This window comes from Ylistrum balloti, unplaced genomic scaffold (assembly GCF_031769215.1).
Source record: "Ylistrum balloti isolate Yb309-2 unplaced genomic scaffold, AGI_CSIRO_Ybal_v1 Utg371122, whole genome shotgun sequence".
Lineage (NCBI taxonomy): Eukaryota > Metazoa > Mollusca > Bivalvia > Pectinida > Pectinidae > Ylistrum > Ylistrum balloti.
This window is the reverse complement of record NW_026782616.1, coordinates 262,210-275,643: the sequence shown is the minus strand read 5'-3', so window position 1 is coordinate 275,643 and position 13,434 is coordinate 262,210. Positions and strand designations below refer to the sequence as shown.

Genomic DNA, 13,434 nt, shown 5'->3' with positions numbered 1-13,434 from the left:
GTCTACTTGTTTAACCTGGGGTAGTTTGACAGCTTTGATAGAGATCTTGGATGATTTGGAAGTAGCTACCTGGTACTCCATATCCTCCAAAGAGCCAAATTTGTTGACGGTGTGAATTGGCTTTGGCTGATTTTTCACTTTTTTAGTGCTGGGAGCAGGTTTTGATGGGTATTTGGGTTTCTGATTGTGTCTTGATGGTGGTGGTGGTGATAGCAATGACTGTGTTGAAGAAGGCTTTGATACAGCAGCCCGAAGGACAGAAAGATTGTCTATGTAGCTGCATCACATGCCGACTTCAATCGCAACTTCGTTATTCATATCGTTTCCTTGCCACTACTTCCACTAATGCCATTTGCGGTATTTGGTTATTGTGACTATATGCGAATTCCCAAAGCCTCTGGAAATATGTGTTAACCAAGCATTCTCTCTCCTGCTGCGATCTGGTACACGACATCCCCTTGTATATTGAGTCATGAAACCATGGTTTGATCCCAGCGATTATACGGTCTGCGTAAGCTTTTTTGGTCACATCATCTTGTTAAAAGAAACATACACTGAGGTCAGAACTAGTATGTTACATTTATTTGGTAACCGGAATATAGGTAACTTATCAATAAAATATTAAATAAATGCGGTCTTCCTTGAACAGAAAATGTATAACGTTTGTGCTACTCAAAATGCATCTGACTCGATTACTCATTTAACCAGAAGCTTACCTATAATCCTAAGATATTTTACGTTACCTACCTTTCTTGGTTATTGCGAAGGAAGGATGAGACATTTTGTGAACGAACGATCGTGTTGATACTAGTTCCAAGCCGATCTCAAGGAGCTCATTGTCTTTTTCCTTAAACGGTAAAGCATGATCATCTTCTGTCCTGAAGATTTCGTAACCGACATTGCACTCCATAAATTCGTCCTGTCAAATTAGTTTGATATTACAAGATATGTTTTTGGCGGTTGAATGATATTTGCAGGCGGTAAACATGTTTGATATTGGTGTGTAATCTCAGCGGACCTAAGGGGTATGGCCAAAAGGTTTGAAATGGATTTAAATAAAAAAGTAAACAACACTTATTAGTAAAAGGGTTTTAAGTTATTTATTGAAACTAATATCATCAGTAGCACATTTTCACTTAGGAACAAGTGATCCTTAAGGGTATATATAATATAAAAGACCTATATATGAAAGAGGGCAAATAAGACTAAAATAAATTGCTCAAATATGCACGATAGCTTACATTAGAAGACATTGGATGGTTCAAATTTTCATGCACTACACAAATGCCATTACTCTGGACATTTTGCTTGTTGGAAAACATGATACAGGTCTAATATCAGCACCCTGGACCTTTTGGTTATCGATAAGTTGTTTAAACACATTTGACCCTATGACCATGAAAGTAGGTCAATGGCATTCATGTTTACAAATTTGGTAGCTCTTTCGCTGATATGCAACGACCCAATATCAATACCCTGGCTACGGGAAAAAAACAGTTTGAGTGGAATGTTTACGCACGGCGAACGGCGCACGACGACAGATGATCGTAAGGTAAAACACATGTTTTATAAGTGTAAGGCTAGATTTTACATGTACAGTTTGATGGTGTAAACATATTGATCTTTGCTGATCAAATCAACTAAAATAAAAAAAAAATCCAGAAATAGCTGAACATTCGCATATTAGGTAGTGGAACATGTAGCTTTATATACAAAAGTTGTGTCTCTTTTCTCAATTATTTCTGCAAATTTTCTATCCTAACACTCGCAATTCGTTCTTATTCCTACTGCGTCAAAACTTATAGGGAAAACAACCTTTAACGTCCACAAACCTCAATGGGAATGTTACCAGCAGACATACCATATAGAGTATAGATATTGATTTTCATTTTAAAACACAATACATGATATAATTGTCATCATTTCTATAAAAGTCCGAGTAATATCGAACAATAATCAGTTACAAAGAAGCCATGCACAACGCATACACATAAATATAGTTCACCTTGGTGATCAGGCCATCCCCCACCAACGTTTTCAATATGTGCCCTAGAGTGGCCATTCCACCTTCAATATGAATCGGTATTTCGCCTTGTTTTGTCGTTCCTGTATTTAGTACTACAAGATATCCTCCTGCAAAACATATGCATACATTTGCAGTAATATTCCTGAAATATCTAATCCGATTTCCAGTCACTGGTAAAACATCTGAACAATTAAAGTTGTCGATTTCATTTTTAATTGAATAACATAGCCTGACGTTACTAGTAACGAAACATAACCATTTCACTAAAAGAGACTCGCGAAGCATGCACAATAATTATTATAATGGTTATTTCGTATTCCTGTTGAAATACCGGACAATTCGTCGTTATATAGGCGGACATTAGCTAGACTTCGAATCATTTTGTTTTCCCGCATTAAAATATAACGTCTTTTCGAATCACTGTCCTGCTATAACAGCAAAAACTTTAAGTATGCCAAAGCCCTTGTATATTACAAGCTAATACGCTAAATTAACGTCAAAAATATTACGTAAAAGTGTACACACGTATTATCGTGTGTAGTATGCAATTCGGCGGTATGCACGTGTTACACACAATTTTGTGTTGAAATCATCAATTACAACCAGCATTTATTTTTCCATATGGTGTTTTGCGCAGATGTATTTAAGCTATTCTTCTTTAATATTAAATACACTACAAACAGTGTATATATCTTTTTGTCAATTAAGATGTAAATTCGCAAATAATTACGACGATTTTTGTCGTCTTTAACTAATCTAAGAATCAGGGGAGTTGGTTGAATTGACTGCATGATAGGCACGTACCTACATCTACATGCGTGCGGGAGACTCATTGCTTTGATGTTTATTAAGAAATTTTGTTTTATATGAATAACTCTCTCATAACGTATTCAAAACGTCAAAAAGTGCTCTCCTATCCTTTGTGACACCTTGAGACGTCATGAAACACGTTTGTGTTAATCGCCAGTTAGGCATAGTTGTATGTGTAAATTGGCTGATGAAACGTTACATCACAGATCATAAGTATAGAACATAAAATAACAACAAAAATCTTTATATCTTTTTTACAACTATCAATTATTCGGGTATCGGCTGGAACAACTCAGATTGTTTACATCGGCAACAAAATGACGGACTTACTTTCGATTTCTGTGTCATTAACGACGAAAAGAATCGAACCATTAAAAACTATCAAATATAAAAAAATGAGTACAGTTAATTAAACCAGAAATACTTGTAACATGTGCAAACAACGCAAAAACAAGGTTGTGAGTAAATGATGAAATACACGACTGACCCGGTGAGCACATGGGCACTCCTACTAGTGTGACAGATTAAGACAATGTTCCATAAGAATCTTTCACTTTATGCTACAAGCACCAAATTTGGCACAAATGACGTACGTTATCCAGCTGAAAATCCTAGATGGCCACCAGTTTTCAAAATGGCCTCCTCGTCAAATGCAAAAAAAAAAAAAATGGTTTTTGAAGTAGAACTTGAATGAACAGAAATGTGTTTATTACCAAAACATAAAAATAAAAGTATTCTGACTGAAAAAAACTCAATGGTGTCAATTGAATTCAAATATGGCCACTCGTTTTCATTATGGCGGCTATTACGTGACTAAAAAATAGCGTTTTCGTAAGCTGATTGATCACAGATATTGCATTAAGTTGAAGGGCAACATCGATGTCCATTCATTAAAATCCTGTGGTCAGGCACAACCAGGTTACACTGGTGACATCACTGCTGTGAAACTCAGCATGAGACTCAATGTCAGTAACAGGGCTGCAGTTACCTGGATGGTGTACACATCGCAAGATACTTCAACGGCACTGAATGACCGATCTGGCTAGGTGTAGGGTACAGATGCTTGAACCTAGTTGTATCCCATATTTTAATGTGCTTTGATGTTTTCAACGGTTGGGTGGTAAAAGGATACAACCTCGTCTTTTAACTGTATAATACAAGATGTCCGCCAATAATCCATTGAGCTGTGCGACTAAAACTCACTGGAGGAAGCGTTGCCTTTGTCAGACAGATACGAAAGAGGAGGGAGTTGAAGTATCCCCCTACCCGTTATGAGTGTCGTTCTGATGGCTATTCCATGATAGCTAAAAACATACCTCAATTTCAGGCAAGCAACCTGTTGCTAATCAGACCCATCGAGATTCGATGATGGAGGTGGTATTGAGGATACATTGAGGCGAAACAGTGCAAAGTATCACCAAAATTGTCGCCATATGTTTAGTAACTGCAAACTCGAGCGTGCCAATAAACGAGCAGCTGATATTCCGAACGATCCTGGTCAAGGTCACTCAAAAATGCAAGGACTATCATTGAAGTGCAGCGGTGTTTCTTATATGGAGAAAATGGAACTAACATCAGAACTGCGTCAAGCCATGACATTGCAGCTAAATGAGAGGCTCATTGAATGCGCTCGTAAACTTAATGATGGTAAGCTTCTGGCTTTATTGAGTGGTAGAGATGTGGTGACCCTGTAACTTAAATACCATTGCTCCTGCTTAACAGCCCTGTATAACAGAGATAGGGAACACATTGCAGCGGACAACAAAGAAAAACTAAAAAAGTAAGCCTTTCCTTTGGTGTTCTCTGAACTTCTGACCTATGTCATTGAGACCAAAAAAAAAGAAACACAGTAATGAGCCCATTGTGTTCCGACTTGAAAAATTGGTTAGTCTTTACAGTGAGATACATGAGCAGTTTGGGAAAGACCTACATGACGTGAACTCGACCTGATTAAAAGATACCAAGCCTACAAGAATGGGCCAGATATAGTACTTCTGGCATTTGAAAAAAGACTTTGGTCTCAGGCACATGGTCGGACACAAGTCTAAATTTAAGGCCATTATATATTGTATGTATGATTGAGCATGGGCAGACATAATATCTCAGCTAATATTTAGAGCAACTATAAATGACCTGGCAATGGCTCAACTCCTTCAATACAACTGCTTTGCCAAGTACAAAGAAGGTGATGCCACACAAAGGCATTTCAGAGATAGAAGAACCCCATTTCCGGTCTACGTGGGGAGATCTGTTTATGCTAAGACCAGAATGAAACACCTCGTGGAATTGCGTCATGACCATGGTCTTTGTATTCCATATGATCGAGTACTTGACATATCAGCTCAGTTGGGCGATGCAGTTGCAAACAGATGTATTGAAGAAGACGTGGTTTGTCCCCCAAAACTGGGGGAAGGCTTCTTCTGCACAAGTGCAATGGATAACATCGATCATAATCCTTCACCAACAACTCCGACTTCATATTTTCATGGAACCAGCATCTCCATTTTCCAACAAACAACATCAGAAAATCAGGGCATTGTTCGCGAACCAATTCTAACTAAGAACAGCAGTGTAAATAGAGTCCCAGAACTTCTTGATTCCTACACAAATGAACCTATCGGAGATGTACATCACCAGCAAATCGCTTCCTAACTCAAACAACACACAAGTAAATCAGTTTGTTCTTCGCATTGTTTGTGAAACACAGAATGGATGTTAACACAACGTACCCTATATGTGGACAAAGTAAAATCCCCATCATATCACATCATATTGCGTAATTTTGATTTTCGAAATGCAGAACTGGATTTCTCACACTCAAAACATATATTGCGATGTATAGACCATCAAAATAGGATTATTCAATCAAAATATAGTTCAAACACCATTTAGAACCGCTTCGAATGGTGGCCATCTACAATATTGGCGGCCATTTTGTATTTTCAAGTGGATAACGTACTTTTCTAGGAGAGTAGTTTCTGAAGCACTTTTGTGCCAAATATGGTGCTTGTATCACCAAGTGAATGATTGTTTTAAGCAATCTGCCCCACTATACTTGCCGTCTTTTTAATGAACGATTGGATCATATTTCATAGCAAATATTCAATAAAAAATCATTTCATACGACAGATTGCAGCAAATAAATTTCATTATACCGATATGATAACCACCCAACAGTCGTAAATAATCTATCTATCGAATCAAGCACTACAGCCATTTGCTCTGATATGCGTCATACGCAAATGACCGAACCGAAAATCACTTCCAGTAACGAACACTGAACGCGAATTGAGTACCGAAATAAATAAGTAATGTAGGTAAGAGACTAATAAAGCAACAATTCTATGTCACTTCCAATATAAGGTTTTGCACTCTTGTTTGTGTTTCAAGTTGCAGTAGGTATGAACAAAAAGTATTACATGTAATCCAAAAATAATCGAAGTATAACTCAGGGGAAGGTATATCGATACGCTTGACAGCCAATTGGTGGTGAAAAATAATGCATGCCGACTCCATCAAAACCATTAACATCAAATATATTTCATTTCTAAGATATTGTTATCAAATACAATCATGATATTGAAATGCGTCTCGACTGTTGACGGAATTAGGCAATTGTTTTTATTTCGTAAAAAACTCGCTTAATTATCGACAACAGTTAAACAAACGCATGACAATAAGAACGATAAAAAGGTTATGTTAGAAAACTGTTTTGGCGGATGCACGATTGCTACAATCTACATCAAAGGTACACATGTGAGAAACACATAGAAAATCAAATTACCTGGACGGAGTTCTTTTGCTCTTTTAAGCAAAAATGTTTTCCAATCCAAGGCGACCTTCGCTTTGTAAGGCACCAGTTCATCCTCACTTGCGTATAATGGTGACACGCCGTTGACGAAACAACAGTGACTAAACAATAACAAATACATTTTAATGGATTTAATCATGAGTGAATATTAACTTTGTTGTTAATTAATTGTAAATGAAATTGAGTTTAATTGAAATATGAAAAGCCGATAAATAAATGAGGCTGATAATTTAATTGCTTTGCAGCCGTCAAAGCGGACTTTGTTAGACATATGCTGCAAACAAGAAAGCCCATTGTCCAATATCAATATGATCAAAACAAACACCTTCACATATAACACCGAACATCTGAAGAGAACGGGTTTGTTTAACAGAAACACTACCCACAATTTCATGGTGATTCTCATTTCCACGGAATGTAGCAGACAATGCAAACCAAGGCAGTAAATACAATTATCTTAACAAAGGTCCAACGCCCTAAGTTGGTCTACTGATTTCACGAGGATTCATGTCATCGACATCTACTACCTCGGTTGCCGTCATATGTTTAGCCACGAAGCAACATAATTTTACTTCTGTCGTAAATATGCTAGAATGTGTGCTGTGTGTTTGTGACATGTACTAAAATATTAGAATCAATCGTGAAATATAGCTAACAAATATCCTCTAAATATGCTCTACTGTGTCCCTCTCCCTAATGTTCAAGTGCAATCACCTGTACAGATTGGTTCAGGTTTGCTAGGGCAGCTTCTGACCAATATATAATTTCGATAAAACATGAATGCTAAAGAATGTATTATATCTCACAGGGAGCCATGAACGATAATTCGTAAATTGATTTTCCAGAAAAAAAAAAAAAAAAAAAACTCGAAATCAAATTCAAAACTTCTACCATATCCCACTATAGTACATATTTGAAAGCAATTACACAACTTTCACCGAATTGGGCACCGCAACTCATCCCAAGCTGTTTAAACTTTTGTCGTCGTTTCTACAGAATAACTCTTAACAATAATAATAACAAGTTTTGCCTCCTGTGAGGCCTCATTTATACACAATCGGTTCCCATACCTTGAAGAATGCTTCTGACAAAAGTTTATCTTTATCTGGATTCAGTCATGGCTAGTACAGTTGAGGTAACGCACAATGCACCAAAAACTTGTAAACATATTTGATTCGTGTCACACCGAACGTGGGCTAATGGTGTTTCATTGATAATCTTGCTAGCCCTTCATCGACTGTTGTTAGGGAGTTGTGTGAAGATCTTGATAATAAAGATAATTAAACTAGGTCGCTATTTCAAACGGAATATTTATATATTAACTACAACTGTTTGTATTGTTATATATAAAATCGGAACGCAAAACATGCTACATTGGACTATAAATACAGCAAAACACGTGTTCACTAACGCACTAAGCTGTAGGCTAACAAAGGATCTCGCACTGGGGTAACTCGCTATTTACAGGACAAGTCGACCAAGCGCATACTGCACAGACATACTGTAAGGAAGACTCTTTTCAGCACAGACTTATATAAATATACTACCTTCTAGACAAAGCCATCGCAGCTATGGATGAAAAGATCAGGTCAGCAGATGAATCCGGTAAGCACTGTTCGTACATAGTGCGTCCAATGACAGAATAAAATACCTTTGGATCACGTCTTAGACCGGTTTCACCTGAAAAAATAATAGACATACAGTATGTATATATATATATAGAGAGAGAGAGAGAGAGAGAGAAAGAGAGTTTCAAGCGCACATGTTCCTCTTATTTTCAACGTCAGCAAACAATCCGCTATGTTGACCTGCACCTTATATCTTAAAATACATGCGTTTATATATCGTAATACCGCAGTGCGATGTTTTAACATCAAACAGCGTAAATAATGCTTACATCCCATGCCTTCCTCGCCCTCAACCTGTGCATAGTTGTTTTAGAATTGAATACCTAAAGTTCGTTAATTCTATGAATTTTATGATACCAAAAGACAATATAAATGTTCTTTGTCATATCAGTTGTTACTATTGTTTATCTTCTGAACATTATTATTCATTGTAGTAAGTGGGGTAACGCTAAATGAATGAAAGGAAAGAAGAGGAGACTTTCGAACAAATGATTGTTTTTGTTTTGCTTTCAAAGTCTCATAAGATCCATTAACCAATTATATTAGGTAACACCCACATTTCTTAACATTTCCTTTCTTTCAAGTAATTTCAACTATCGCATTTGTACCAGAATTATAACAAAGAAACTACCATGTATTAACGAGTAATATTACCGTCTTACGTCACGTCTTAAACAATCGATTTCCCCACTTTGACAATGGAGAGGATCATACATTGGTGCGGATTCTAATACAACAACTAGATATAAGCATTTTGACGTGGCCTTGTAACACTATTGATTGTATCAAATTCAATAACTAGGTATATTGTCTGACAAAGTTTTGTTTTGGTTTTAATGTTGATGTTAATATGACAAAGTCTTTGGTAACTTTGTTACAAAAAGGCAAAAAAGGCTGTACGTTGATTCGTAAACTAAAATGAAACAATTTTTTTATACGTTAAGAATGTACATATCGACAGAGAAAAGGTCTTATCTAATGTTGGAGGAAATTGAAGTTTTAAACATCAGCAACTTGATTAATTACAATAACTAATCAGTAATATGTAGCGATAATGTGTTATTTCAGTGAAACTTACTTACTGCAGATATGAACTTATCTACAACGAGATAATGTGAAAATGAGAAACAGTTGATGTATTAAACGGAAAAAGCGTTGCAACTATGAACATTTCTGACCAATGTTGATGGTGTTATAGCTTCAGGTCACGTGACCCACAGTAACCGCGTTATGCATTGTATCACGGTAAGGTACCAGGAAGCTCATCGAAATAAACATTCTATCCCTCTGTTGATTTATCTTTAAATGTATGTATATGATATACCAGATCTACCTTGAATCACATTAAACAGTCTGTTGAAGTCGTTTCCAGGCTGGTCAGTATAACAAATCAGGATCTGACGAGACTCTCCGGGGTGTTTTCTTATTTCACCTTTACAAAGATTGAAAAAGTGTTGAACACAGATGTTTATGTTAAGTAAGTCTAATGCCACATTCATGTATTTTTTGTAATTTGTTCAGTAAAGTGTCATTCAGCTTATTAAGAATAAAGCAATACGCCAACTTTTCCGCCAAGTTAAACCTTTATGTGACTCGAACTTTTTTTCAATAGAACGAAGAGAAGGTGGGTCGAAATCTGAGCTACGATATGCATCATTCGCCATGGCATGCAGTTAAAAAGACATAACACCTAGGGAATTAACGATGTGTAAGATTGCTGATGACTTACTAATTATGTCGTTTAATAACGAAAGAGATGTTGAACCATCAGCTGTTCCAATATCGGCAACTGTGATGAGCGGACGTGATAATTTATCACAGTCCAGTAGTTTAGCTAAAATAAAATGAATAGAAAAATATTTTATTTTAATGATATCCTAATGATATATTGATAGTTTTGCATACGCGGAATATTAACCAAAGACTAACTTTCATTTGATCAACTTTTACCAATAAGGTGCATATAAAAATGTGGGCTTATCATAGCTGACTATATATGTGACAGTAGTGGTTTAAGGTAAGTAACTTACTTATACGAGGATGGAAATAACAGGTGAATAATTCAATAAAAATGCTATATCATGATCGATACACAACGCCACCAAAATATCAAAACGCAACATAATCATTATCCACATGCAAATTCAGTAAACTAGGGTAAACTATGAACAAAATAAAGATTTACAAGGATACATCCAAAAAAGTACAAGGAGAGGTGTTTCGGCAGATCAAGCGTTTGTTGCATCACTTATCATGTAAACCTTGGTCAATCCAGTTAAGTAATGTAATGTTCTTAAATGAGAACAAGGTATACAACAACGGAAACAACAGGGAAGCTAGCGAGCATCTCGTACATACAGCTTCATATCACACAAAGACATAAAATATGTCTCAATGAGATCACGACAGGCCCTTGAATATCGAATCAACTGTGACTTTTAAATATCATAGACTGGTGATACATGGATATTACTAGCCAAAATTGGAAAATTCACAAAAGGGAAGTTGAAATCATCAAGTTTATCATACAGCTTGATGGGAAGATGTCCGTGTTGGTTTTGTTAAAGATACACGATCGAGAAAAGCGGGTTATGAAGAATAGTGTACCGTTTCTTTGATTTCCAATTCTGGTTGATATATACAATTGACGTGGTCAATAAATTTCGTGTTTTATTATGACAAGACGTCATCAATATCTTTGATTATGAAATTGAATTAGTTCCCATAGTTATGCCAATAGTCTGTAGGAAGATCTTGCCAGAAACACGACGATGTTAATGACAACCAGAAACTAAATCAATTTGAACATTTCGTCCTCCGTATATGTCTTCGTTGATTTGGACGTACTTTTTCGAAATACGCTTAGATATTCTTCACAACCACATATTTATACTGCGGTTCACTTTTCTCTAAAGAAAACACCCCATAACAAGAGTTAAGAGTGTGGTATGGTGGTGTACAGGAACACTAATGAAATCTTCTGATAGAACAGATGCCTTTTAGAAGAGCGTGTTAAAACTTGATCAAAAACTCTTCAAAAATTCAAATACCACTCATTTCATTTCCTGAGTAAACAGTATCACAACAGGACTGCAATCCAGATTTGATAGTACATAGACTGGTGGTTAGTTGTTTTCACTTGATTGTACCTAAGAATGATTATCTAGTATTTCGTCTTTAGAAAAATTCTGCAAGCAAGTCCAGTTTTTTTGTATACAGGAAAGGTAATATTGTTTGCAGACAAGGATATTATGACATTTTGTTCTGAAGTGATGAGAAAGATGAATGCTTAAAACCAATTCCACAAAATATCTTATCCAAGCCATACAAAACCCTCAGCAGACACTTGTTTTACGTGAAAAGGAAGCGTGAAAAAAAGTCATCCGAAAATATTTCAACCAAATTCTGTCCAAATACTCTCATTGCAACAAAGGGGTTCAACTTGAGGAATCCAGAGCTAAGTTTTTAAACATTTTCTTTTGAATTAACTGTCACTTTTAGTACATATATGTAGTTTAGCTTACCTATACAGTCCATGATGACATTACGGCTCCTGTACAACGCGTGCCCATTGGTTGCATACATTCCGCCATGCCGTAATGATAAACCGTCAAACGTTACCAATCCTTTGCTTTTGGTATCATCCATTGGATGTTTCTAATTGTTTTCCTGAATGTAAACATATATTTTGCAATTACAGTAAGCTGTCATATTAATTCCAACCACAGTTTATTTGTTAGTATTTCTTACCTGTTGTTTTGTTCTTAGACCGAGATCATTGATATACAAGGTTTGGTATTTCGTGAAAACATCAATACGAATCGAGAAATGACACGAATTGGATACACTTTTTTAACCGATGCTAATCATGAGATACATATGTATAAAGGAATCTTGGATTACAGAGTGCAACAACTGATTAATGTAAGCATATCAGATTATACTCAGCAAGGTAGCGTCATTAATTTGAAAATCACATAACAATATCAACAATGTTAAATGAAACAAGAACTTTACATGCTATTGGAGCATAGAATGACGTAAGTCAACTGCAATATCAGACGTAATGTTAATAGGCTTACTGGGATATAACCAGGAAGTAAAACATGTTGGGCGTAACCATTATGAGGTAGAGAGACGACTTACTTACAATGATATTGACATAATGTCAATGTAAATATATTATCATAACCTCACCATACAGAATGATTCATTTTTTCTAAGATAAATGCACTATTAAACCGAATTAATTAAATACGATCAACAACCGTCACATGTAGGGGGAACCTATGCATCTCATTTTTTTAATATCAAAACATATCGAGTTAAGATTTTCCCTACGCCTCCAATAAATTAGGTGAGTCGACTACATGGCATGATATAGTTCATTGACTATAACGTATTTAAGATAACATATTTGTGTATTGTGCATTCGAATATAACATAAATTTAGAAATGATATAATGGGATAGGATACAATAGGATATTTTATGGACTCTATATCCATATCATTACTGGTATACAGTATAAAATACATAGCATATTAGGTTATACCTCCAGTGACTGATTTATAACTGACTAAGTAATTAAATTTTATCTCCCGATTTTTCCAATAATGATCTTAATTAATTTCAAACTCTACTACTTATTTGGATCTAATAACCGACCCGGGCAGGTCATTCCAAATATCGACGATTCTAAATTTAAAGAGCATTTTCGAACATCCATCTTGCAACATTGCTTTTTTTTTTTTTTTTTCTCACTTTTTTGAATTGTCTCTTGTTCTGGAGGAGGTATCAATTTGAAGTAATCCCTCTGAAATTTGTTATTAATTATTGATTATTTTAAAGACATTAATCATGTCTCCTCTTAACCTTCGATAGATTAACTTTGGAAGCCCTATTTTTTTAAGTCTGACACAAACCTTTCGATTGATTTTATATCTTTAATCTGATACGGACTCCACACACTTAAAGCATATTCGAAATGTGGGCGGACTAACGCTGTGAATTTGAAGTAATTTCATCGAGGTAGATAAAAGATTTTCTTATCAGACCCATAATGCTATTTGCCTTAGTAACAATTTGTTGGATATGGAATGAAAATATTAGGTCCTTGTCAATATTGATGCCAATATCCTTTTCTGTTGTTGTATTTTC

General features: G+C 35.8%; 1 protein-coding gene across 1 annotated transcript; it reads right to left on the bottom strand.

The window, feature by feature from the left end:
- Positions 1 to 310: 310 nt before the first annotated feature.
- Positions 311 to 11,923, bottom strand: LOC132560829 (uncharacterized). The gene is given in 9 exon segments (XM_060225520.1): positions 311 to 534; positions 748 to 919; positions 2,006 to 2,133; positions 6,621 to 6,706; positions 7,814 to 7,843; positions 8,192 to 8,327; positions 9,609 to 9,707; positions 10,005 to 10,109; positions 11,800 to 11,923. Coding segments are annotated over 9 exon segments (1,104 nt in total).
- Between the last annotated feature and the right edge of the window lie 1,511 nt (positions 11,924 to 13,434).